Genomic DNA, 21132 nt, shown 5'->3' on the forward strand with positions numbered 1-21132 from the left:
GATTCGAACAGTCCGTTACCACAACGGCCCCATTCGTGGCTTGACTTTCAGCAGGAACGGGAGCCTTATGGCGTCCAGTGCCGAAGATGGAACAATAAAGTTGCTTGACACAACTAGCGGCGAGTGCACCAGGGAATTGATAATTAATGATGGCTCTCGTCAGGCGGCCTGGTCCATTGCTTTCACCCATGATGACCAGATCCTGTCATGCGGCACCCACAATTCCGTTCTCATATGGAATTTGAGGGGTCAAACTGAACCCTACCGAATTAGAATGGGCGACGCCTATCTCCCCCCTAAGTCGGTTGTATCATCACAGACGGATGAGGTCTTTCTGATAAGAGGTCATGACGTTGAGGTCTGGAATCCAGCCACGAAAACGCGTATCCGGGCAATCAAATACCTTGCCTCTTCTTCAGTTCAAAGACCAATGTATTGGCGATCAGTTATACTCTCCAGGCATGAAACTTTACTTGGATTGATTGAAGACAATGGAGTTGACATCCTCGATACTTCGACGCTCGATCGGGTTGCACGAATTGAACAAGGTTCACTCACCAGTTCTGTCTCGCCAACATCAGATATTCTCGCACTCGCACCTGGTCGGAGAATCAATATCTGGGATCTATCAAGTATAACCCATTTCAACTATCCGTCGCCAGCAACTTATACCAGGCCCGTGTTTTCCCAGGATGGCTCTTTGGTTGTCACGGGATCGGATAAAAAATCGGAGGCAACAATCTGGACATCTTGTACTCGCGATTCCAGATCTCTTGCTAGACCTTGGTATGTCATTCAAACTGCATCATCTTGTAATCTGGACAGGAAATTGGATAGACCCTGGTCTTACAGGCATACGCCTATCTTTTCGTTCGATGGTCAGATGCTTATACTGCCATACCGTAAGGAAGTCCACGTTACACATATCTTCAATGAGGGGGTTGGCTTCATAGCTTCGTTTCCTGAACTTCAATATGGTGGGGTAGCGTTTTCTCACAATAACCGCTGGCTTGCAGTCCCGTTTCGTATCCACGTCAGTATCTTTGAGTTCGGCACCCCAATCACAGAAATCAAGTTATCCTCGAATGAGAACTGGTGGGAAGTTCCTGAATGCTCCTTCTCCCACGATAGCAAGACTCTCGTCGTTTATCATGGAAATTACATTGATTTGTATGAGATTAACACATGGCAATGCAAGTTCACTCTCTGCAACATGGAACGAGTGGGCCACACAGGTCGTACTGTGTTTTTTTCTTCTGACGACAAATTTGTTGCGACTACCTCACATGACACTTTTAGAGGGGAGACTGAACTGAACGTCTGGAACCTTGCAACGAAAGCTTGCACGAGGATAGTATATACGGAAGCACTTTTCAAGCCTCTCAGGCTAGAAGTGTCTACATTCTTGCAATTGGAGACTAATTTGGGTACGTTCCAAATTATTAATGAAAGGCTCCAACACCTTGTCCCACCCAAGTATGCGATATCGAAGAATTTGCAAGCGATACTTAAGGGTTCAGAACGCCTGATATGGCTACCACCTGATTATCGACCAAAAGGAGCCACCTATGCCGAATTCCGATTTTGCAGGACTTGTTCAAAATTCAAAGTTGTAATTACCACGACTGATCTTCGTTTAGTAATTCTTACACTTCCATGATGGACGTTACTTGTCGCAAGGTAAAAAACACGAACAAAAGAAATGGCCCAAAAGGAAAGAGAGAAATGCGTATACCACAACCAAAGAGGAGTTGGACGAAGCGGATAGTCTTGTTACATAGGTCAATTGGATCTAAGGTTCTAATATCAGGGTTTTTGATTAGACCGCACATGACAGTATCCACCGTTATCTTCTGATCCAGCCGAAACGTGCGATTCTGTCATCCCGTCCCCGGGTACTGGATTTCCATGCTCCTACAGATCGACCTTGACAGCTATCATACTCTTCGAATAAAATCCTGTGACGAACAACCAACCCTTCTTCTTCTCACCTTCCAAAGCCGGATTAATTCCAATTAGAACAGCCGTAGCAGCTGACCTCAACCTCTTTCCATCATCCTCAAAAAGGAGCTTCTTCTCCCACTTTCCATTCTTATGCTGCGCGAGCCACACCATCACGGGTTCCGTTCCAGTAGCTACACCGACTGACTTTGCCAGATCGCCGGCCTTTGAGAGACCGGCAGAGACATAACCGCTGCTGTCGCCTCCAACATTGGAGTATGGGTCGGAATACCATGAGGGATTGTCAACGGCTGTGTCGAAAGGAATTGTTTCGAGGACGGAGAGGGTGTTGTTGGCGTTGACGTTTGCGATGTGGATATCACCGCTCGCTGCGCTTCCGATTGCGATTTCGTCGGGTGTTCTTCCGTGGCTGAGACCGTTGTTGTTATGAAGTCCAGTAAGTGCGACAGAAGCCTCAATACCACCAGCAGCATCCTTCGATTTTATATCCTTGATCTGAACAAAAATCGTCGTAGACCATTTTGCGCCGTAGTACACATCCTCAATTTGTCGCATCACACCCTCCCGATAATAATGATCATTGGTAACATAAAAGCTGTCCAAAGACCTGACGACGATATCGTTCGGCGTTTGGATCAATGGATGGCTGACAGACCGAACATACTTGGCAGTTGAGGAACCAAGCCGATGATGAAAGATCTCAATCTGAGAAGCAGCTTTGTTCCCAGCGAATGTCTTATCCTTCACATATTCCGGATTGGGAAGATGATTGATCGCAAAGATATAAACCGCACCATTATCCTTAGGATCAGTTATAACATCAATACCATGCGTAACAAATGTGTCCCCAAAGCCTTCGAACTCCAATCTCTTGCTAGTGAAAGTTTTGGGATCGATGACGTGCAGAGACCCACGCATCTTGCGGGGGTCGTGAAGAACGCCAAGACCAGGAAACCACGAAAATCTCGACTCATATGAATCCTCACAAGCTGTAAACAGAAGATTGCTAGGCTTGTGAAGATGCAAATCCTCGCAAAGCATTGTATCGGGAATGGTTATGAGGTTGCCATCTTCGATTACTGTAGGGACAGGTTGGCGGAAGACGCCCAGGACGGTGGTGAAGCGGGTTATTGGGCGGGCGAGAAAGGCGGCAAGGCCAATGGTTATTGCCGAGAATGCGAGGGCTTTGGGGCCTGCGATTGATGATTTTTGGGGGGACATTTTGATGGTGTTGATGGGAGGTTGAAGGTCGTGGAAAGTGGATGAGGGGATGGAGATGGCACTAGACTAGACTCATGTGCCGAGGTCCAATTCTTTGACAATTTGGGATTGGTTTGTTTACGATCGACATAGCCGTGATCTAACTACATTTATCAGAGCAGAAAGACTATGGAGCTTTTGGGATGGAGAAACCTTGGTCACTGGGAGCATACCTAAGAGATGAAATACTTTGGTCAGTTTATATAAGTTTAGACCCGCATTTAGACCACCTTATTTTCGCGGGATGAATCCTAGAAGATCTCTTTTCAGGCAGACTCATAGTACAATGAGCTTCATCGAAAAGAAAGAATTTCAAAATGCCCTGTCATGGTCATGAAGTCATCCTCAGCTCTACCGGTATACGAGCGGCTGTTACTCATATCACATGATCACATCTATGGCTCAGATCTGTGTCTAGGTACCGGCCTATATCGCTGTGACGCGTTCAAAGGGTTGGAAGGGGAGGAATCGCCGGGGCTCTTGCCTTGCACTGTCAGGAAGCCGATGTTGCGTGATAGGGAAGGCACCAGTAGAATTCCATGGAATCGCTTCGAAATCTTTGCCAACTGAAAGAGGTGTTGCACCTGCCGTGCTCGAGAGCAAGAAGAGACATACCCGAGCTGCCGTTCCCCCCGCGAAAATTCTTTCTTCCTCCTTCATCAAACATCTTTTCGTTTTGCCGCAATGCGCGCGTCCTCCGCAAGACGTCCTCGCACCTCTCCGCAAGCCACCAACGACAAAATGTCTGACCAGCACCGAGTCAGTCCCCTTTTAGATGCAGTATATCGATCACGGTCACTAACTTTTGACCCAGAATTACGGGCTCGCAGCGCATGGCCGAGATGAGGGCCGCACGGCCGAGAAGACCGAGAGAAAGGAGGAGGCGACGACGACGACGACACTATAGGAGGTGTTCAAGAAGATCCTCGTAAGCGGATAGCCAATGACTCTTCCCAGGACATTCATTGACTTTTATCCTCTTAGGAGTGGGAGAAGATCGACGCGGAGCGATCCGCGATGCCGAGCCCATTCTTATTTCCTATCATCCTTACCAACAACAAATTTGTGAGCTCTCCTTCCTACCGACGAGGCTGAAGCTGATGAGTCTAGAACAACAACCAACATCCTTAACATCGGAACTCTTATCGCCATTATCACCGTCATCATTACGGCATTTTTATCCCGCCCATATCGTCACCCTCTCCGCGGGAGGCGGGATCAACTCTACGGAGCCGAGGCGGGACCCGGTTAGTCGCACCCTCGCCGCCCGTGTCCTGTGGTGCGACCACGACAATCTGCCCGCTCCGAGCGGTGCATCTCCCACCGAGCCGAACGCTGATACAAACTGCAGCCAAAAAACAACAACCGCGGCGGCAGACGCGACGGCCGCGGGGGCCAACCCCCTCGAGGGCCCGTAAGTGGTGCTTGATCCAATGTGAAGAGGTTGCCTGCTAACTGATAGCCTTTCAGCGAAACTGGACCCCAGTACGTTGGCTTATTTGTCCCGAATATGGTGTAGCAGGTTTCTAACAGTCTATAGTACCAGCGCCCCTCCAGAGCCTGGTCCAACGTGAAACTGACTTTCACCAGCAGCACTTGAGACATTTGTCACTGATATCAAGCAGACCACCACCTTCTGGCGCACCACCACAGGCGCCGTCGCCCCGCCACATCCACCACCACCTCCTCCTCCCCCCAAACCCCCTCCCAGCCGGCACGCGAGGCCGCAGAGGTACCGTGTTCAAATCCACTTCCATTCCATTACTGCTCAATGCTAACTTCACCAAAGAAGAAACCGACCGTAACTATCATCAACACCTCCCTATTTCTAACATGAACTGACTAAAATTGCTACAGCCCGGGTCGAAAGAAGCCTCCGACGAGAAGATCACCGCCACCAGCACCACCGCCACCGTCTCCTCCTCCTCCCATGGCCCTCGCTCCGCCGTAAGCAGAAGCCGAAGCAGCATTTCCAGCATTATATCGCCACAACCAGCACCAGCTGCCGGCCCCCGAGGCCAAGATGGTAGGCAGTTGCCTTCCGCTGCTAATCCTGCTGGGTGCTAACATTGTAATAGCCCAAGACATCTTCCGACAAGGGATTGGGGGGTGGTTGACGACGCAGAAGGTTGAACTTGGCAAGGATGATTCCAAGATGATTCATGTACAACTACATATTCAAATACATGCTATTCTCAACAGTCTTCCACGCCAAGGTGGTCACGATCTTGCCCTTATGAATGGGACAACAACTGCATGGAACAACAGAGCCTTCTGAACCTTCATAGCACCCGTTCCCGTCCGTTGCAGCAGGCTTGTGTGGATTGAACTTCGGTGACCTTGGTGAAGAGACAGTCAATGGCTCCAAGCAACAGTAGGATATTAAACAGGGCCAGGCGAGGGGTCAACGACCTGATCGGAAAGGCAATTGCCTAGTTGACACACGTCCATCATCCAAACTTGCTTCTTCTCGTCCGTTATGATAAGTTAGTGGCAAGAAAGCATAAAGGATGAAATGTTTTGACGACTTTATGAAAGGTTAGACTAACCCTTAGGCCATTCTTTTGCAAGGTACATTGTCATTCACTGTTCTGTTCTCAAGATGTAAAAAAGAATATGCAAGATCAATTCATGTGATATCTAACGCCGCCCAATGCAATCATCCAAAACCTAAAGATAATAAATAACCCGTCCCTCAAACAGCCTTCTCGCCGTTCTAGACACAGCACAGCTAGCAATCTCATCATCGCCCTTCTTCTCTACCAAGACAGGAATAGTTCCCTTTCCATGCTCAATCAACACCTGTCGCTTACTAGACATATCTCGACCTTCCTCAGATACAGGTGATGGTGTGCGCTCAGGTGTAGGAGGTCCCTCGACCTGGGCTGATAGCTCAGCTGCGATGGTGCCCTGGATGCTCACTGCTGATCCGAGACAGACGGCGCCGGTGAGTTGGAAGCTGGGGTGGGGAAGACCCATGGAGTAAGATTGAACGAAAATATCGGGTGTCTTGCTGTCGGGTGATCGCTTGGGTGGTGAGAGGAGGGCGATCTTGGGTGTGCCGCGGGTAAGACCAGCGGCTTTGGTGGAACTCGCGAGACCCATGGCAACGGCTGCTTGACATCTTATCGTCTCGACAAGAGCGTGCTTAGTCTCAGGCGCGTCATCAGACTTGAGGAGTTCAGCGACTGATGCAGCGCTAACCATGACGAATGGGTTCGCAGCGTCAATCAACGTAGCGCGGATCTTGAAGGGTGAGAGATCAGGTAGGAGGGCTGTAGGATCAACTTCAAGCCAATCCTGCTTGTTACCCGTAGGAAACAAACATCCGACCATGCTTCCAGCGGGATCGACGAAAGCGCACTTGACTTCACTGCCAGCGGTCTTGACACCGGGAATGTAAAAGTCTCCATCTTCCTTAAAATCGCCATTGCGATCCAGCTCAACGGTCTCGACGATAACACGACTAGTATTCGTGTTGAAAATTCTAACATCGATCTCTGTCTGTCCTGGCTTGGGAGTAACAAGTCTCTCCTGGACAGCAAACGGTGCAACACCAGAGCTCATGTTTCCACAGTTGCCGGAGAAGTCAACGGATTCTTTTCCAACGGCGACTTGAACGAAAGTGAAGTCAACGTCTGCATCTTCACGGTCTGAGATGTTGATGACGGCGACTTTGGAGGTAGTGCTGGAACCGCCGCCGACACCATCGACTTGCTTTGTGTCATTGTTGCGAGATCCTAGGGCTGAGATGAGATGGGGCGCCCATTCGGTTTCTTTTTCGGGAAGGTCTTTGCGGTGGATGAAGAGACCTTTTGATGTTCCTGCGCGCATCAACACGCAGGAGAGGGCATGGCGGGTAGGGTAGTACTCCTCTGCTTGGGGAATTTTGATAGCCATGATGGCGGTTTGTGAGTATGGGTATGGTATAGTTACAGCGCAAATCTGTACAATTGCATCAAGTAAACATTACTTAGAAGTAAGCGAAAACAAAGCAGTTATAAATCTTGTTTGCATCCATTGAATTCGCCATTTCTCGGGCTTGGTATGACATGGTATCCTGCCCCGGATTGTCATGTCCCGGGAACGGCAGCGGAGATGCCGTGGGACAACCGTTGGTGTCTTGTCCCGCGGGAAGACGGGATCTCAACGACCCATGTACTGAAACTGACCCGAATTAGACCCGTTAAACCCGAAAATGGGGTCCTCCAAAAACGCCGCATCTTGATTGGATGACCAGTACTGGTTCTGACCCCATTCCATCTCCATGACAGGAGGCGGATTCATACCCGCGGGAAAGTTATTTGCGGGGAAGTACACGGGTTGTTGCTGGTGTAGGTAATGTTCTCCATCCTGAGGTATTTTCGGGGGTTGGAACTGAGGTCCGATCTGGTTTTGGTTCGGGCCGTAGGTGGCTAGTTCGGGATTCATGTTAGGGTCGCTGTCGCGGAGGAAACTTTGAATGATGCCGTCGATGTTGATCCAGTCTGATCCTGGGGAGGGAACGGCGCTGGTGCTGTTTACTTCCACGGTGGGAACTGCTTGTGGTGATGTTTCGTTTTGGGGATTTGTAGGTGGACCTTCGAAGTTTGTGACTTGCTGTGGCCGTTGTTGTGGTTGAGGCTGTTGATCCCGTGTGCGCGTCGCTGGTTCCGCTTCTAGTGCGTCATCGGGAATATCCTCCACCACAACACCATACTTGCTCATCAACCGATGAATAATAACTGCAGCTTTTTGAACAGCGGAATTAGTCTCTTGGTTCTCTTTGAACACTGCGAGACATGTCATAAGATTTAGATATGCTGTAGAGCCCTTGCCGTTTTTCGCGGCGATGCGGCAGTGGATTGTTGCTGCGACGTAGGTTGCGTAGGAGATGAGATAGGGTGCGCGACGGACGGAGAATGCGCGATGGTAAGCGCGTAGTAAACTGCAAATGCTTGATGCTGCGGCGGAGCATTTTATCACTGAGTCGACGGAAATGGAGCGGAAGGTGTTGTAGAGGTGACCGTCTGCGACGAAGGGACGGTGGAGGAGAATGACGAGGACATTGTACATGGCACTAGAGAGTCAGTTTTTGATCAATCAATGGCGGGAAGTAACTTACTGAAGACTCAAAACATGAGGCGGGGGAACTTCAGCACCAGGCTGATTTATCACCTCCGGCTTGAGATGATCAGGCAAAGCATCCTGCCACTCACGCAATTTCGTCTGCAACTTATCCAACATCTTGGACAACTCGCCCGGGTTCTGCTCCGTGGTTCGTACCGTGTAGATAGTACTCATGATATCGCTCATCACGATTGACAATTTGCATAGCGCGGTGAAAGTCGAGATGCTGTACGCTGGTGAACCGGTGTAGTTGTTCTTAGACGTCGAGTAAGCAAAGGGTTGCCAGAATTCAAGTTCGGAGTATGTGTCGACGAATTTGATGGGCACCATCGCGTCTGCTTCTTTGAGAGTAACGGGGCGGCCTTGGTAAAGACTTTGGATCTTGTCGACCACTGTGAAATGTTAGTACTGACGATCGTGAGACACAAGGACAACATACCGAAAGCACTCCAAAACACCCGACGACGAATCTCAAGATCCTCATCGGAGAATAACTGTGAATTCGTCAAGTCAACGTGTAGTCCCAAATCAATCAACATCCTAAACGCAAGACCAGCATACAACCACGCAGCACTCCTCTCATCACCCAACGCAAACAAAGAATTCGTCATGACAAGCAACGCCTGGATAGTAGTAATATCACTCCTATCCAACGAACCACCGAGTAGTTCTCGCACCCTCTCGCGATACCGCCATCCTGCAGTGCGTACATCATTAGGATCTTTCCGCACTTCCAACCGAGGACTGAACTTGGAAGAACCAAAGTAAATTGCGTTGAGTAAAAGTTTTGAAAAGTAGGGTCCACCGCTGGCCATGTCCCGCATGAAAGCCGGGCGGTATGTAATCAGGAATGAGTGGTGCTGGCGGTTCCAGTGGAGCGAGAGCAGATGCATCCCCAGGTCTGGATCGACGCCGTCAAAGTCGAGTTGGCCCTTGCTGTAGTGAATGTCCTCCAATTGGCCTTGACATTACACGTTAGTCTATCACTCGATAAGTATAAGAAGAGGTACCCACGCTGCTTGGCCGCCTCTGCGATAAGACCTCTTTCTACCCAGTGATCCGGCATGCGAGGGTTACTCTCCTGCTCAACCGGTCTTTCCTGATCTTGCGCATTATCTTCGAACAGCGCGCTTGTGCGGCCGTGGTAACTTGATTCGCCATTTGCTAGCACCAGAAGACGCGCGACGCCTGGATCCATGGGTTGCGAAGCTGGTGAATCCCAGGACTGTTGGCGCGCAGAAGGTGCAGCGGTGATGGACTTTGCGTCATTACTACTACCGCCATCATGACTTCTTCTTTTTTGCTGACTACTATCTGCTTCACTTTCACCGGTGACTGATGATCCGGGGACTACCGTAGCGCTGGGACTCGCAGTCCTCGCTTTGACGGATTTGCTCTTGAGGCGTTGGTGACGTTGCCGACCTTCGGCTTTGGATACGTCGGGAACGGGTTCGTAGACGCATTCTTTCTCGTAGGTCTGGCAATTGATGCATGACGGGCGTTGACCGTTGCACTTGATCTGGGTAGGGATTAGTCCCGCGGGATGATACCGAGGACGAGAGGGGAACCAATGAGGGGGAATGGGGGAATGGGGTAAGGTACCTTTCTTTTTCGGCAAAAGGTGCAAGCTTCAGTAGCACGTCTGCGGACGCGAGGCTGTGCGTCAGGCATTTCGTTTGGTTAATACTGGTGGAAGGGAAGGAAAATAGAGGGAAGAAAAATGCCACGGGAAGAGCGGGAAGAAAGGCAGTGACCAAATTGCCTTGATTTGGGTGCACCCGTTTTTTGGCACTCGGCTCCACTGTTGATCCGCGGGCTGTTTCTGGTTAGTGCAGCTACTCCGCTTTGTTATCTCCGTTCCGTTCCTCTTCTCCAACAGTCACTCACCACGGTCAGTAAATTCTTACCCGTGAGTTTCATTCCGTTCCGTTGTTCCCCATGGGAAATTCCAATTGAGGGACTAAGATTAGTGGACTCATTATCTTGAGGCTCAAATTAATTCAACAACGTTATTCATTTAATACGCGGCTATTTACCTTTCCTTTCCCCCGCTCCTATTTAGCTTCTCTACCGTAATCTCTTTTTGGCCAGGATTCACTTTCGCGCATAGCAAATTCTTCCTCTCACAACCGCCAAGATGAACGCAGTTCAACAACAACAACCCCTCCAACAAGTCCCCAAGCAAATATCCGCCCCCAAAATGACAACCCAGCAAAAGAAAAAGATCACACCAGGCATTTCTCTGGCTGCTGGTGCCGTCGCTGGTGGAATTGAAGCGAGTGTTACTTATCCTTTTGAATGGGCCAAGACTGTGTCGCAGTTGGGCGCTAGACAACAGGGTGTCAAGGTTTCGCGGTCGCCTTTTGCTGTTATTGGTACTACGATTAAGAGCGATGGGTTCCGGGCTATTTACACGGGATGCTCTTCGTTGATCACTGTAAGTTTGAGTTTCTGGGTGTTTTTGGGCTGTGGTTAATGGGAATAGGGTACTGCTGCCAAGGCTGGTGTTCGTTTCTTGACTTTTGACTCTGTCAAGGCTCAATTGGCTGATTCAAATGGCAAACTCACACCTGGAAAGAATATTCTAGGTGGTATGATTGCTGGTGCTGTTGAGAGTGTGACTGTCGTCACACCCACTGAGCGAATCAAGACTGCTCTGTAAGCACCCTTCCGGATCCCTTCACTCACGTACAAATACTAATTGTTATCGCAGTATCGACGATGCGCGATCAGGAAACAAACGTCTAAACGGCGGTTTCCACGCCCTCCGCACCATTGCCGCCGAGCGCGGCATCAAGGAAGTCTATCGCGGTCTCACCTCCACAACCCTCAAGCAATCCGCCACATCAGGAGTCAGAATGGGCTCGTACAACATCTTGAAAGAGATGGTCGGCTCAGACGCCAAGAACCCCTTCATCACTTTCGGTATCGGTGCAGTCGCTGGTGTAGTCACCGTGTACGCGACACAGCCTTTCGACACCATCAAGACGAGATCGCAGTCTGCCAAGGGTGTTTCCATGGGTGAGGCTTTCACGGCTGTTTTGCGGGATGGTGGTGTGAGAGCTTTCTGGAGTGGAAGTACCATGAGACTTGGACGACTTATCTTGAGTGGTGGTATTGTGTTTACTGCTTATGAGAATATTGCTGCTCTATTGATGGGTGGAAAGTAGGGGAGTGAGTTCTAAAAGGAGAGGGATTGGATATCACTGCATCTAAGGTGTTTGGGTTTTGTTTTATCTTCTTGCAAAATTTCGCATTAGCATTTGTTGAATACAATGAATTCACGAACGTTGAGAATAAACTGCATGGTCGGGGCTATTTACATTGCTCATTGAAATGATGAACAAACTTTTGTCTTGTTTATTGGAGTGAGCAAACAAAACACCCGAAACACCACCGACAACTTATAAAACCCGTTGGTACATACGTTCCGAAGCGTCAAGTCAATTTACGGACTTGTAAGATACCAGAGCACCAGATCGAGCCTATATAGGCACTGCATGGTGAACCAAACTAGACGCGTCCACAGTCAACTTTACAAGACATCACGATGATGATGTCTCAAACAAGTTTCATAAAGCCTCAACAGGTTCGTAGAAAGGTAATTCAGCAATTTTCAAGATTTACATTTGTAGAAACAGCGCAATTGCGAAAATGCTTCCTCCGTTATCGAGGCTCTTCAATCGATTCAAGTTACCCTACACAGCAAGGGACGATGACCTCACCAGTCCACATCGAACCAAGATCGGCATACCCATAAAAATAAGAAAATATGCATAATCACGTTATGCAACCTTGCTTCCAAGCAATTTCCCCAGATCCCCTCCCCACAATCTCAACGTTGATCAGCGTTGTCAAGCATTGGCAAAAGCTTTGTTCACTGTTTCAACTTGGCATTATGGAGTTTACAATTACAATTATTTTGACGACCGTTTTGAACGTAAAGAATAAGCATAATGCAATTCATTCCGATACCGCTGCTTTTCTTTTCAGCTTTCAGCTCGCAGGGTGCCATGACTCAAAGTACAGCTCACCACAATCGACCGCTGACTGACACCCATCATATGCCCAGACCGAAACAACTCCCGATCTCAACATCCCGGACCATCCCCGCATCACCAACACAACTGACCCTTCGCTTCTCCCTCCCCAGTCCGGGGTAATGGTACGATTCGGAGTCCAACACCGACCCCAATTCCCTGTTTAGGCTTCTTTTCAGCTCCCGTTCTTCCCGTCAAATGCCTCACCCATGCTCTCCCTCACACACCCACGCCTTCTCGCTTCTCACCACCATGCTACTCTGCAGAGATGAAAGCCACAAACCGGGAAGGCCTTGGCATTCTAGTCCCGCGGGATCATTCTCTCCAGATTCTCGTTTGCGGGGGAAATCTAGACCTGGGTTCTCCGCGTCTGGGCATTTAAGCTTATCTAAGTTAGAGTCAAGCTAATGACCAGTAACGAGCTAGCAAGATGAGAGCGCCTTTGCAATTTTTCCTTCTCCTCCCAATCACTTGGTTACATGAAGGCAAGAGGAGAATCTATCGCCAAGATGTGTATATAAGCTGGGCATCCTCCTACCCCAGATTTTGATCATCAGCCAAGCAGACAAGACATTCCAAGCATCTTGGTCTCTCATCTTCAGTCTCGGCAACTTCTATCATCTATCTTCTTTTGCACTGGTCGCTGCATCGCCACCATGACTGCTACCGTCCACAACAACATCAGCGACACTGACGTCCGCGATGAGAAAGCAGAGGTCGCAGAATGTGTCGAAAACGCCGTCAATCCCCATGGCCACATTCCCGCCACCGAAATCCAGGCGCGATTTCCTCTTTTGAGGGATCTCTCTGAGACGCAGATGTCTGCGCTTAACAAGAGTGTTCTCAAGAAGGTTGATTGGCATATGATGCCTTGTGTCACCCTCATGTTCCTCATGAAGTAAGTCCCGTTACCTACCAAGTATTGTAAAGTCAATTGCTAACAGTACACCTTGCAGCTACCTCGATCGCATCAATGTCTCCAACGCTCGTCTCGCTGGTCTCCAGGAAGATCTCGGCATGTCCGACACTATCTGGAACACCGGTATCTCTACTTTCTACGTCGGTTATCTCATCGGTCAACTCCCCGGTAATCTCATCATGGCCAAGACAAACCCCAAGATCTTCCTCCCCACCGTCATGCTCATGTGGAGCGCCGGAACCATCTGCATGCCCGCCATGACCAACGGTGCTGGATTCTGTACTGTTCGCTTCTTCATCGGTTTGATGGAAGCGCCTTTCTTCCCTGGTCTGACCCTCATGACATCTTCTTGGTATACTAAGGAAGAAAGCCCTTTTCGCATGGCTATCTGGCACGCTGGTAACACTATCTCGAACATCATCTCTGGTTTCTTGGCTGCTGGTATTTTGGAGCATATGGATGGCGTCGCTGGCATGAAGGCTTGGCAGTGGTTCTTCCTCATCGAGGGTATCGTCTCTGTCATGGTCGCTGTTGTCGCCTTCTTCGTTCTTCCTTCTTGGCCCGATGACACCAAGTTCCTCACAGAGCAAGAACGTGAGATGGCTCAGTACCGAATCTTGGTGTCCAACGGTGGTGTCGAGGAGAAGGTTGGTGGAACATGGGATGGTGTCAAGGAAGCTGTTCGCGATCCCTTCACCTGGTACTTCTGTCTCATGCACTTTGCTCTCGTCACTGCTCAGAGCTTCAAGGATTTTCTTCCTTCTATCATGAACACTTTCGGCTTCAACAAGATGACCACCTACCTCATCCAGGCTCCTCCTTACGCTCTTGCGTACATCGCTGCCTGTCTCATCGCTTGGTCTTGCGGTCACTTTATGGAATCGACATACCACGTTGTCATCCCCATCATTCTCTCCGCTGCAGGTTGTGGTATCCTCATCGGCACGATAAACGTGGCAGCACGCTACATCGGTATCATTCTTCTTGTCTGCGGTACCTACAACGGTCTCAACTTGCAACTGTCTTGGGAAACCACCGTTGTCCCTGCCCCCCGTGCCAAGAAGGCTGCTCTTATCGCCATCGCCAACTGTATCAGCCAAGTGAGCCATTGGTTCAGTCCCTACTTCTACCCCCGAAGCCAGGAGCCTTTCTACCGCATGGCTGGTGGACTCTTGCTTCTTGGATGTGCTTTGACTGTTCTTTCTGCTTTCCTTGTTCGATGGAGGGCTATCAAGCTTAACAAGAAGCTTGATGAGCAGGAGGGCTGGACTGAGAACTCTGGTGTTGAGCGTGGCTGGCGTTACAAGTACTAGGTCTTTCGACTTTGGTCTTCGGTCTTTGGAACAAATTGGACGGCAATATTGTGGAACCTTCATACTGGTGGTGTTTGGGTGGTAGCTATAGCTTAATTGTTTTATGCATCATATTTACGAGTAATGAAATTATGTTGAATCAATGATCATAACCAATTGCCAACCGTGAAATGCAACAACTCCGACATAAGAGCAACTGGGGGTTTAAAAGTATTGGTTGCCGACAGCCTAAGAGACGAAAGAGGTCGGTCACTTTGGGATATCTTAGATTAGTACTTAGGCTATTTTATTCTGGTATCTCCAAGACTTGGATGGGAGTCTCTCGTGTACCTGCGTAGATAATAAGATGATAGTATACATATTAATTGCTCTCATACACCCGCGTAACCTCCACCGTCCTCAAAATATGAGAATCATCAAGACTCGTTCCACCTCCCGTACTCTCTTCCCCGACACTTCCCTCAATACCATCCCCAGCTCGGACCTTGGTAGTAACATAGGACTTCCCATCCGGAATAAGAATATTCTCATCACTTCCATTCTCCTTATAATGCGCACTCTCAGCATTATGCGTCGCACTTCGCGACCGTTTATTTGAACCACTCATCATCTCAAACTGAGACCGGGAATAATTCGATGAGTAACCGGGTTTGTCTTTGTGGAGAATCGACTTCCACAGCATGGGCATAAACGGGAAACAAGCGCAGACGAGACCAATTCCACACTCGGCGATGCTGTTTCTGGTTAGTTGCGATATACTTGGGTTTGGGGTTCGGGGTTAAGAAGTGACTGACCCGGTGAGGTTGATTTGCAGAAAGACATAAGTCTGATCCTGACTTTCCCCGTTCTGGATGATAAACACCAATCTCACAAGACTAAAAACACACGCCAAACCACCAACACCAAAGATAGCCACGATCTTGAGTTTCGCAACCCAACCAACTTGCAACTTCTTAGTAAGTGGACAAGGCAGTAGTAGAACCACAATGTCACTCAGAAGACTAATAATATTATCTACCAGAATAAGCACACGCTGGTTAAAGCACTTTCCGTCAGTGGTAGCGCCCCAAAACATGGATATAGGCCAGCAGATGAACATCTTTAGGAAGAGCATGACAACGTAGTATATGCCCATGGTTATAAGGAAGCCGTAGATCCATTTGACGTAGGTTTTGTAGGGGGCGAAAATGTTGGCTAGGAAGAGCAGGATGGCTGCTTTGATGGCAAAGACTGTTGGACCGTAGTTTACCATTGTTGCGTAGACGGTTTGGCTGTATTGGGGGACGAGATCGGCTGGGACGTCCCATTGGTGTAGACCACCTCCGTATCTCAGCACTACACCGGTTAGCTTTGGGCGTTGAGATTGAAGAGAATGATTTACTCAGTAGACAGATGACACAATATCCCATCAATCCAATCTTTAACAAGTCAGTATATCACCTGGCAGCAACCAAGCAGCAACGAGGACTCACATATCCGATGACACAAGCAACTGTGTTCCAGATTAGCAACGACAATCTAGAAGGAGATGGGGCGCATCATACTATCATCTATCCGCAGTCTCATCGAAAGTCTGTACCGGGCCCACAATCTCAACCCCATGAAAATGGAGCAAATGATCATGGTAATCGTGTTAGCTGCAATACAGATGTAGTACATCTCACGATCAGGGTTGTCGAAGTTGGACTGTTGGCCCGGAGGGGGCTCCATGCCTGGTTTGACCATGTTGTGTCGCGGTATCCAAGCGCTCGGGATTGTTGAAGATTAAAGTGCAGGAAACATTCGTTGAAGCGAAGGTGGATAACAGTCAAAGAGAAACGCTGCTCAGCAACATTAGGGGGTCTGATGGGATCGACAAAGAGTATATTAAGTAAGTCTTCAGGGGCACGGGCTGTCGAAGTGGCAAGTCTTGCAAAAGGCCATCAGGTACCTTTCCAAGATTATTGGCTCAGGATGTCCCGGTAACGAATATCATTATGCAGCACAAAGGAAAGCTGACAGACTACCGGATCGGTCCTTGCCGAGCCAACAAGGATCGCACGAGTAACAAGGTCAACAGGATCTGGAACCCTTAGTGGCGCACATTGTTCGCAGATAATTATCGAGTCTGTGAGCAAACATCGGCCCCGTACTGTAAGTTCATTTCGTTGGTGACATGTGATTAATGACAATGTGTGATTACTGGATTCGATTGTTGGATTCAATTGGCTCCTCGGGTAGACGGATTGCGTTATCCACGGCTGAGAGAACTGGGTCCTGACGGATTAGATACCTGGAGCATGTATCTTACGCGAGGCTCTCTAATTAATTGTTCAGTTCATGCAGATGTTAGAAAAGGAAGGGTCTGCGACAGTTGACGTGCGCATCGACAGTTGATCATTCTACATTAAAACTCTTCACCAAACTGACACCTCTGCCCAGTCTACCATCACGGAGAATTATCCCAATTTGTAAAAAATTCTCAGTGCAAAAGCAGAAGGATCTTCAACCTGCACAAAATACGGAGATTAAAACGTGCATCAAACCAACCAACCTCGGCACTCAAAAAGAGACAATATTGTCTCGTTGGTTGGATGTTACATCACGCTCAGACTCGTCAATGATCGACGGTGGGTCCCGGAAGCGGCCCTTGAAGGGTGGAGCGGCTGAGCGGGAAGAGAAAAGAAGGTTATGATATGATATGATGGAGGGTCGCTTATGGGTATTCTATTGTTCTGTTGGTTGATGTTACTCGTTAGTTTCAGGTGGATTCTTGACGAGGAAAAAGTAATTATATCCATTGTTCTTTACAGTGGCTGGCTCTGTATCTTAGGTACATGATTCAATCCCTTGTCTTCTCTTCACATGCCATGCTCGCTAGAAAATAGCTTGCGCATTCGGCGGAGAAGATATTCCCCCACGCATGTTAAACGGCGACGAAACCATGAAAAATGTCCAACGGTTCAACTCCTTGCACGTCTCAGCCAATCTCTCCAGATCAAACAATTCGCCTACAAATCATTAGCACCCTCCCACAGCTGACAAGCATGACTTACCAATTGGCATTCCCCATCCAGCGAGCATGTATTCATGCATCAAAACACCCCCCTCGGTAGGCGGATACACCTGAATCATCAGCAACCAACCAACAGTCAAAGAGACAAGGGTCACATACCTCCCAACTAATCGCATCGCCAGCCACAGCTGCGCAACCCGTGTTCCATATCCACTTTAGCACGTCCATCGTCCCTTCGACGCCTGCATGTTTGGGGGACTTGGTTGCGGCGTAGGCTCGTTTGGCACAGACGTCCATTTTTGTCTCCCATTCTTTTATCACCCCAATTCTGACGAGGAGGATGTCGCCGCGTTGGAAAGTGATGTTGCATTCTGTTGCGATTTCCAGAATTTCGGAGAGTTTGATGGTGTGTTGGGAGAAGGTTGTGTATTCGATGCCTTTCTTTTCAGCCCATGATGCGTAGTCGATGAGAACACCGCGACCTGGATGATGAGTGGTGAGTTAATGTGAGGTTGGATGAGAACTGACCTGTAATTCCTTCTTGAGCCCAATGGTGAATCCCAATCCTATCATTATCCCGATCGAGAATCTCCTCCTTCGTAGTCCCGCCATAAAACACACGCTCAGAACCCCCCTCTTCAACAGGCATACTGAAATGTCTCAGCCCATCCCACTGACTACTCTGCTGCGGATTCAAGGTGTAAATATCATCAAATGCCACACCATCCAGTAACGGAACCATCTTCATCTCACAAGGTTGGCGATCAAAACAAGCAAACTCTAGCTTATTCAGATCCCAGCCTAGATTAACTCTTCTTCCTGTGATAATCTGAGTCTGGGCGGCTTTTGCGACGCGGTCGGGTGTTAGGAGGACCAGACGGCCAAGACCTTCTTCATGAGAACCGGGTTTTCCGATCCAGACCTTTTTCGGGTTGGGCAGTTCATCCCAGGACTTTTCCATAATTGAAGGATCCATTGTGCTGGAATGAGCAAGGTAGTAAGATGAGTTCAGGTAATGCAGGAACCATCGATGCTGTACTTGTTGAGGTCCTTGTTATACGTACAAAGATCGTGATGGCGACGGGCTTCAATCCAAAAGCAGACAATATGTTCCGATTATATGGATCCATGTGTCGTTTGTTGGTCTCAGCCTGTTTGGTGATAATTACTCTGAACCCTGCATGTGGAAACTGTCACAATGGGAAGCCACGGCGACTATCAATTTCATCCCTGTACTTGCAGAACAATGTCTACCGGGGATCGGCAACCGAGTTCCTAGTGGGGGAACCACCCCTTCAAAAGAACCGAAGGGCGGAAAGCTAAATTTGTCGATCAGACCTTTTGTTTTCTGATCAATTCTCAACTTGTTTTCTTTTTTCTTGCCGCATTGACTTTTCATCGCGGGTGAACATGGCTCAAACCGGGAATCAGACAAGCTTGTACAACAAGCTCGTAATTACTTTTGTCGCTATCGGCGGCACAGTACGTCCCTCTTCCAATTCCTCCTCCAAAAAAACATTAACTGATCGGACTCGCAGACCTACGGCTACGCAGCTTCAATCATCGGAAGCACAATCGGTCAACCAGGCTGGTACCAATTCTTCAACCTTCCTCAAAATGGCGAACCAGGCTACGATACCATCACTACTCCAGCCATCGCTACAGCAAACGGTCTTTTCTCTGCTGGTGGTGCTGTCGCATGCTTGATTCTCATGTGGGCTTGCGATTATTATGGTCGGTTAAGAAGTATTCAATTTGGATGTGCGTTGGGAATTGTTGGAGGTGTTTTGCAGGCTGCTGCTCAGAATCTTGCCATGTTCCAAGCTGGACGATGGATCATGGGAATGTGTGTTGGTCTTATGGCGACTGTCACACCAATGTATCTCTCCGAAATGTCCAGTCCTCTCGCGCGCGGCTGGCTCGTCGGACATCACGCCATCTTCCTCGTCTTTGGCTACATGCTCTCCTCCTGGATCGGCTTCGCGGTGTACTTCTCATCCAACCTGGAGTTTGGCTGGCGTTTCCCACTCGCTTTCCAGATCCTTCCGCCTGTTGTGCTCCTCGCTGGATCACCTTGGATTCCCAGATCACCTCGTTGGCTGATGTCCAAGGGTCTGAGAGATGAAGCGTGGTCTGTGCTGTTGAGATTGAGGAGGTCGTCTTCAGATCCAGAGGACCTTGTTGCGAAGGAGGAGTTTTATCAGATTGATAAGCAATTGGAGCTTGATGGGAAGAAGCTTGAGGCTTATGGGGGAAGTCCCTGGAAGGCTGTTTTGAAGAAGTCGAGCTACAGGAAGAGGATGATCATCGGCTTCATGACTCAGTGGGGTGCCGAGTTTGGAGGACCTCTCATCATCGTAAGTACCTGTTCATGTCTCGATGCTATTTACTAACCTCCACAAGAACAACTACGCCGTCATCTTATACACCAGCCTGGGCCAAACCGGTTACATGCCCCTTCTTCTCTCGGCCCTCTGGTTGACTACCGCTGGTCTCATTTACAACCCTGGTGGTGCTTGGTTGCACGACAAGGTCAACTCTCGTCGCAAGATGTACATGACCGGTTTCGTCGGTATTGTCATCACGACTTCCGTATACTGCGCCATGATCTCGCTGTACGCTGGTACAGACAACAAGGCGGGCAATGCGATCGGAGTTCTGTTCATGTTCTTGTACCTCGCTTTCCAGGGTACCTTCTGCAACACGACCATGTATCTCTACGTCTCGGAGATCTTTCCCACTGAGATCCGATCTATCGGTATTGGATGGTCTCTTTTTGGTCAATTCGCCGGTAAGCAACATCACCCGCCTTCGAGTTCCAATACTAACAATATCAGCGACCATCATCCTCCTCCAATCCGCGCCCATTGGCTTCAACGCCGTGGGCTGGAAATATTTCCTTCTTGTCATCGTCTGGAGTGTTCTTTTCATCCCGGCCATTTACTTCTTCTGGCCCGAAACAGCGCGTCTTTCACTTGAAGAAATTGGCAAGCAGTTTGGTGATGAAGTCGCTGTTCACATTACTGATGCTACGGATGAGGAGCGCGCTGCTATTGATAGGAAGTTGATCTCGGAGGCTCATGGGGATAAGGCGCCGGATAATGCTGTTACTGGGGTGCCTTCTAGTCGCAGTAGCCAGAACGTCGCTGCTGAGAAGTAAGAATGGTAAGCAATAATTTATGGATTGGGAGGATTAATAGAACGAAAGTGTAGGTAGCCAATTGAGTTTTAACGGTGGTTCACGAATTGTTGTCTCTTCTCTCATCGGTTTTATGTGTGGGAGCCGTGTCGGATAACATGATCTGATTCTCTTGCTCCCTTGACCTTGCGGCAAACCCGATAAATAGCTGTACCTCAAAGACCCAGATCTCATCACCCTCAAATTCATCGCGATCCAGACATGTTGGCAACCCTTTCCTCATCGCCGGGATCAATTCTCTCTTTCCTCTCTCCTCATCCCGCGCCAAGCGCACCCGTAATGTATGACAGACCGTCACCGTCGCAGGATCAACCCTGTACAATTTCACATGTCGC

The 21132-nt window shown here is 49.0% G+C and overlaps 10 protein-coding genes across 10 annotated transcripts; 5 read left to right on the plus strand and 5 right to left on the minus strand.

The window, feature by feature from the left end:
- Positions 1-1914: 1914 nt before the first annotated feature.
- On the minus strand, positions 1915-3183 carry FIESC28_07675 (uncharacterized protein; the record flags this gene model as incomplete). The annotated part of the gene is made up of 1 exon (XM_031161815.1): positions 1915-3183. One exon carries the CDS (start codon positions 3181-3183, stop codon positions 1915-1917), a length of 1269 nt encoding a protein of 422 aa, XP_031014074.1.
- A 780-nt stretch (positions 3184-3963) lies between these two features.
- On the plus strand, positions 3964-4129 carry FIESC28_07676 (uncharacterized protein; the record flags this gene model as incomplete). The annotated part of the gene is made up of 2 exons (XM_031161816.1): positions 3964-3981; positions 4037-4129. 2 exons carry the CDS (start codon positions 3964-3966, stop codon positions 4127-4129), a joined length of 111 nt encoding a protein of 36 aa, XP_031014075.1.
- Positions 4130-4993: 864 nt separating this feature from the next.
- FIESC28_07677 (uncharacterized protein) lies at positions 4994-5500 on the plus strand (the record flags this gene model as incomplete). The annotated part of the gene is made up of 3 exons (XM_031161817.1): positions 4994-5023; positions 5080-5248; positions 5301-5500. The coding sequence occupies 3 exons, from the start codon at positions 4994-4996 to the stop codon at positions 5498-5500; spliced, it is 399 nt and encodes a 132-aa protein (XP_031014076.1).
- Positions 5501-5892: 392 nt separating this feature from the next.
- Positions 5893-7122, minus strand: FIESC28_07678 (uncharacterized protein; the record flags this gene model as incomplete). Its single annotated transcript, XM_031161818.1, has 1 exon — positions 5893-7122. The coding sequence occupies one exon, from the start codon at positions 7120-7122 to the stop codon at positions 5893-5895; it is 1230 nt and encodes a 409-aa protein (XP_031014077.1).
- A 246-nt stretch (positions 7123-7368) lies between these two features.
- Positions 7369-10002, minus strand: FIESC28_07679 (uncharacterized protein; the record flags this gene model as incomplete). Its single annotated transcript, XM_031161819.1, has 5 exons — positions 7369-8281; positions 8327-8723; positions 8771-9292; positions 9346-9850; positions 9934-10002. The coding sequence occupies 5 exons, from the start codon at positions 10000-10002 to the stop codon at positions 7369-7371; spliced, it is 2406 nt and encodes an 801-aa protein (XP_031014078.1).
- Positions 10003-10468: 466 nt separating this feature from the next.
- Positions 10469-11501, plus strand: FIESC28_07680 (uncharacterized protein; the record flags this gene model as incomplete). Its single annotated transcript, XM_031161820.1, has 3 exons — positions 10469-10768; positions 10817-10989; positions 11045-11501. 3 exons carry the CDS (start codon positions 10469-10471, stop codon positions 11499-11501), a joined length of 930 nt encoding a protein of 309 aa, XP_031014079.1.
- Positions 11502-13027: 1526 nt separating this feature from the next.
- Positions 13028-14603, plus strand: FIESC28_07681 (uncharacterized protein; the record flags this gene model as incomplete). The annotated part of the gene is made up of 2 exons (XM_031161821.1): positions 13028-13269; positions 13328-14603. The coding sequence occupies 2 exons, from the start codon at positions 13028-13030 to the stop codon at positions 14601-14603; spliced, it is 1518 nt and encodes a 505-aa protein (XP_031014080.1).
- Positions 14604-14964: 361 nt separating this feature from the next.
- On the minus strand, positions 14965-16328 carry FIESC28_07682 (uncharacterized protein; the record flags this gene model as incomplete). Its single annotated transcript, XM_031161822.1, has 5 exons — positions 14965-15337; positions 15398-15938; positions 15985-16021; positions 16076-16095; positions 16148-16328. The coding sequence occupies 5 exons, from the start codon at positions 16326-16328 to the stop codon at positions 14965-14967; spliced, it is 1152 nt and encodes a 383-aa protein (XP_031014081.1).
- A 1131-nt stretch (positions 16329-17459) lies between these two features.
- Positions 17460-18574, minus strand: FIESC28_07683 (uncharacterized protein; the record flags this gene model as incomplete). The annotated part of the gene is made up of 4 exons (XM_031161823.1): positions 17460-17593; positions 17639-17708; positions 17758-18080; positions 18127-18574. 4 exons carry the CDS (start codon positions 18572-18574, stop codon positions 17460-17462), a joined length of 975 nt encoding a protein of 324 aa, XP_031014082.1.
- Positions 18575-19008: 434 nt separating this feature from the next.
- On the plus strand, positions 19009-20758 carry FIESC28_07684 (uncharacterized protein; the record flags this gene model as incomplete). The annotated part of the gene is made up of 4 exons (XM_031161824.1): positions 19009-19080; positions 19137-19955; positions 20002-20389; positions 20436-20758. The coding sequence occupies 4 exons, from the start codon at positions 19009-19011 to the stop codon at positions 20756-20758; spliced, it is 1602 nt and encodes a 533-aa protein (XP_031014083.1).
- Positions 20759-21132: the final 374 nt, after the last annotated feature.

This window comes from Fusarium coffeatum (assembly GCF_003316985.1).
Source record: "Fusarium coffeatum strain FIESC_28 chromosome Unknown BRIP53273_contig_173, whole genome shotgun sequence".
NCBI classification, from domain to species: domain Eukaryota; kingdom Fungi; phylum Ascomycota; class Sordariomycetes; order Hypocreales; family Nectriaceae; genus Fusarium; species Fusarium coffeatum.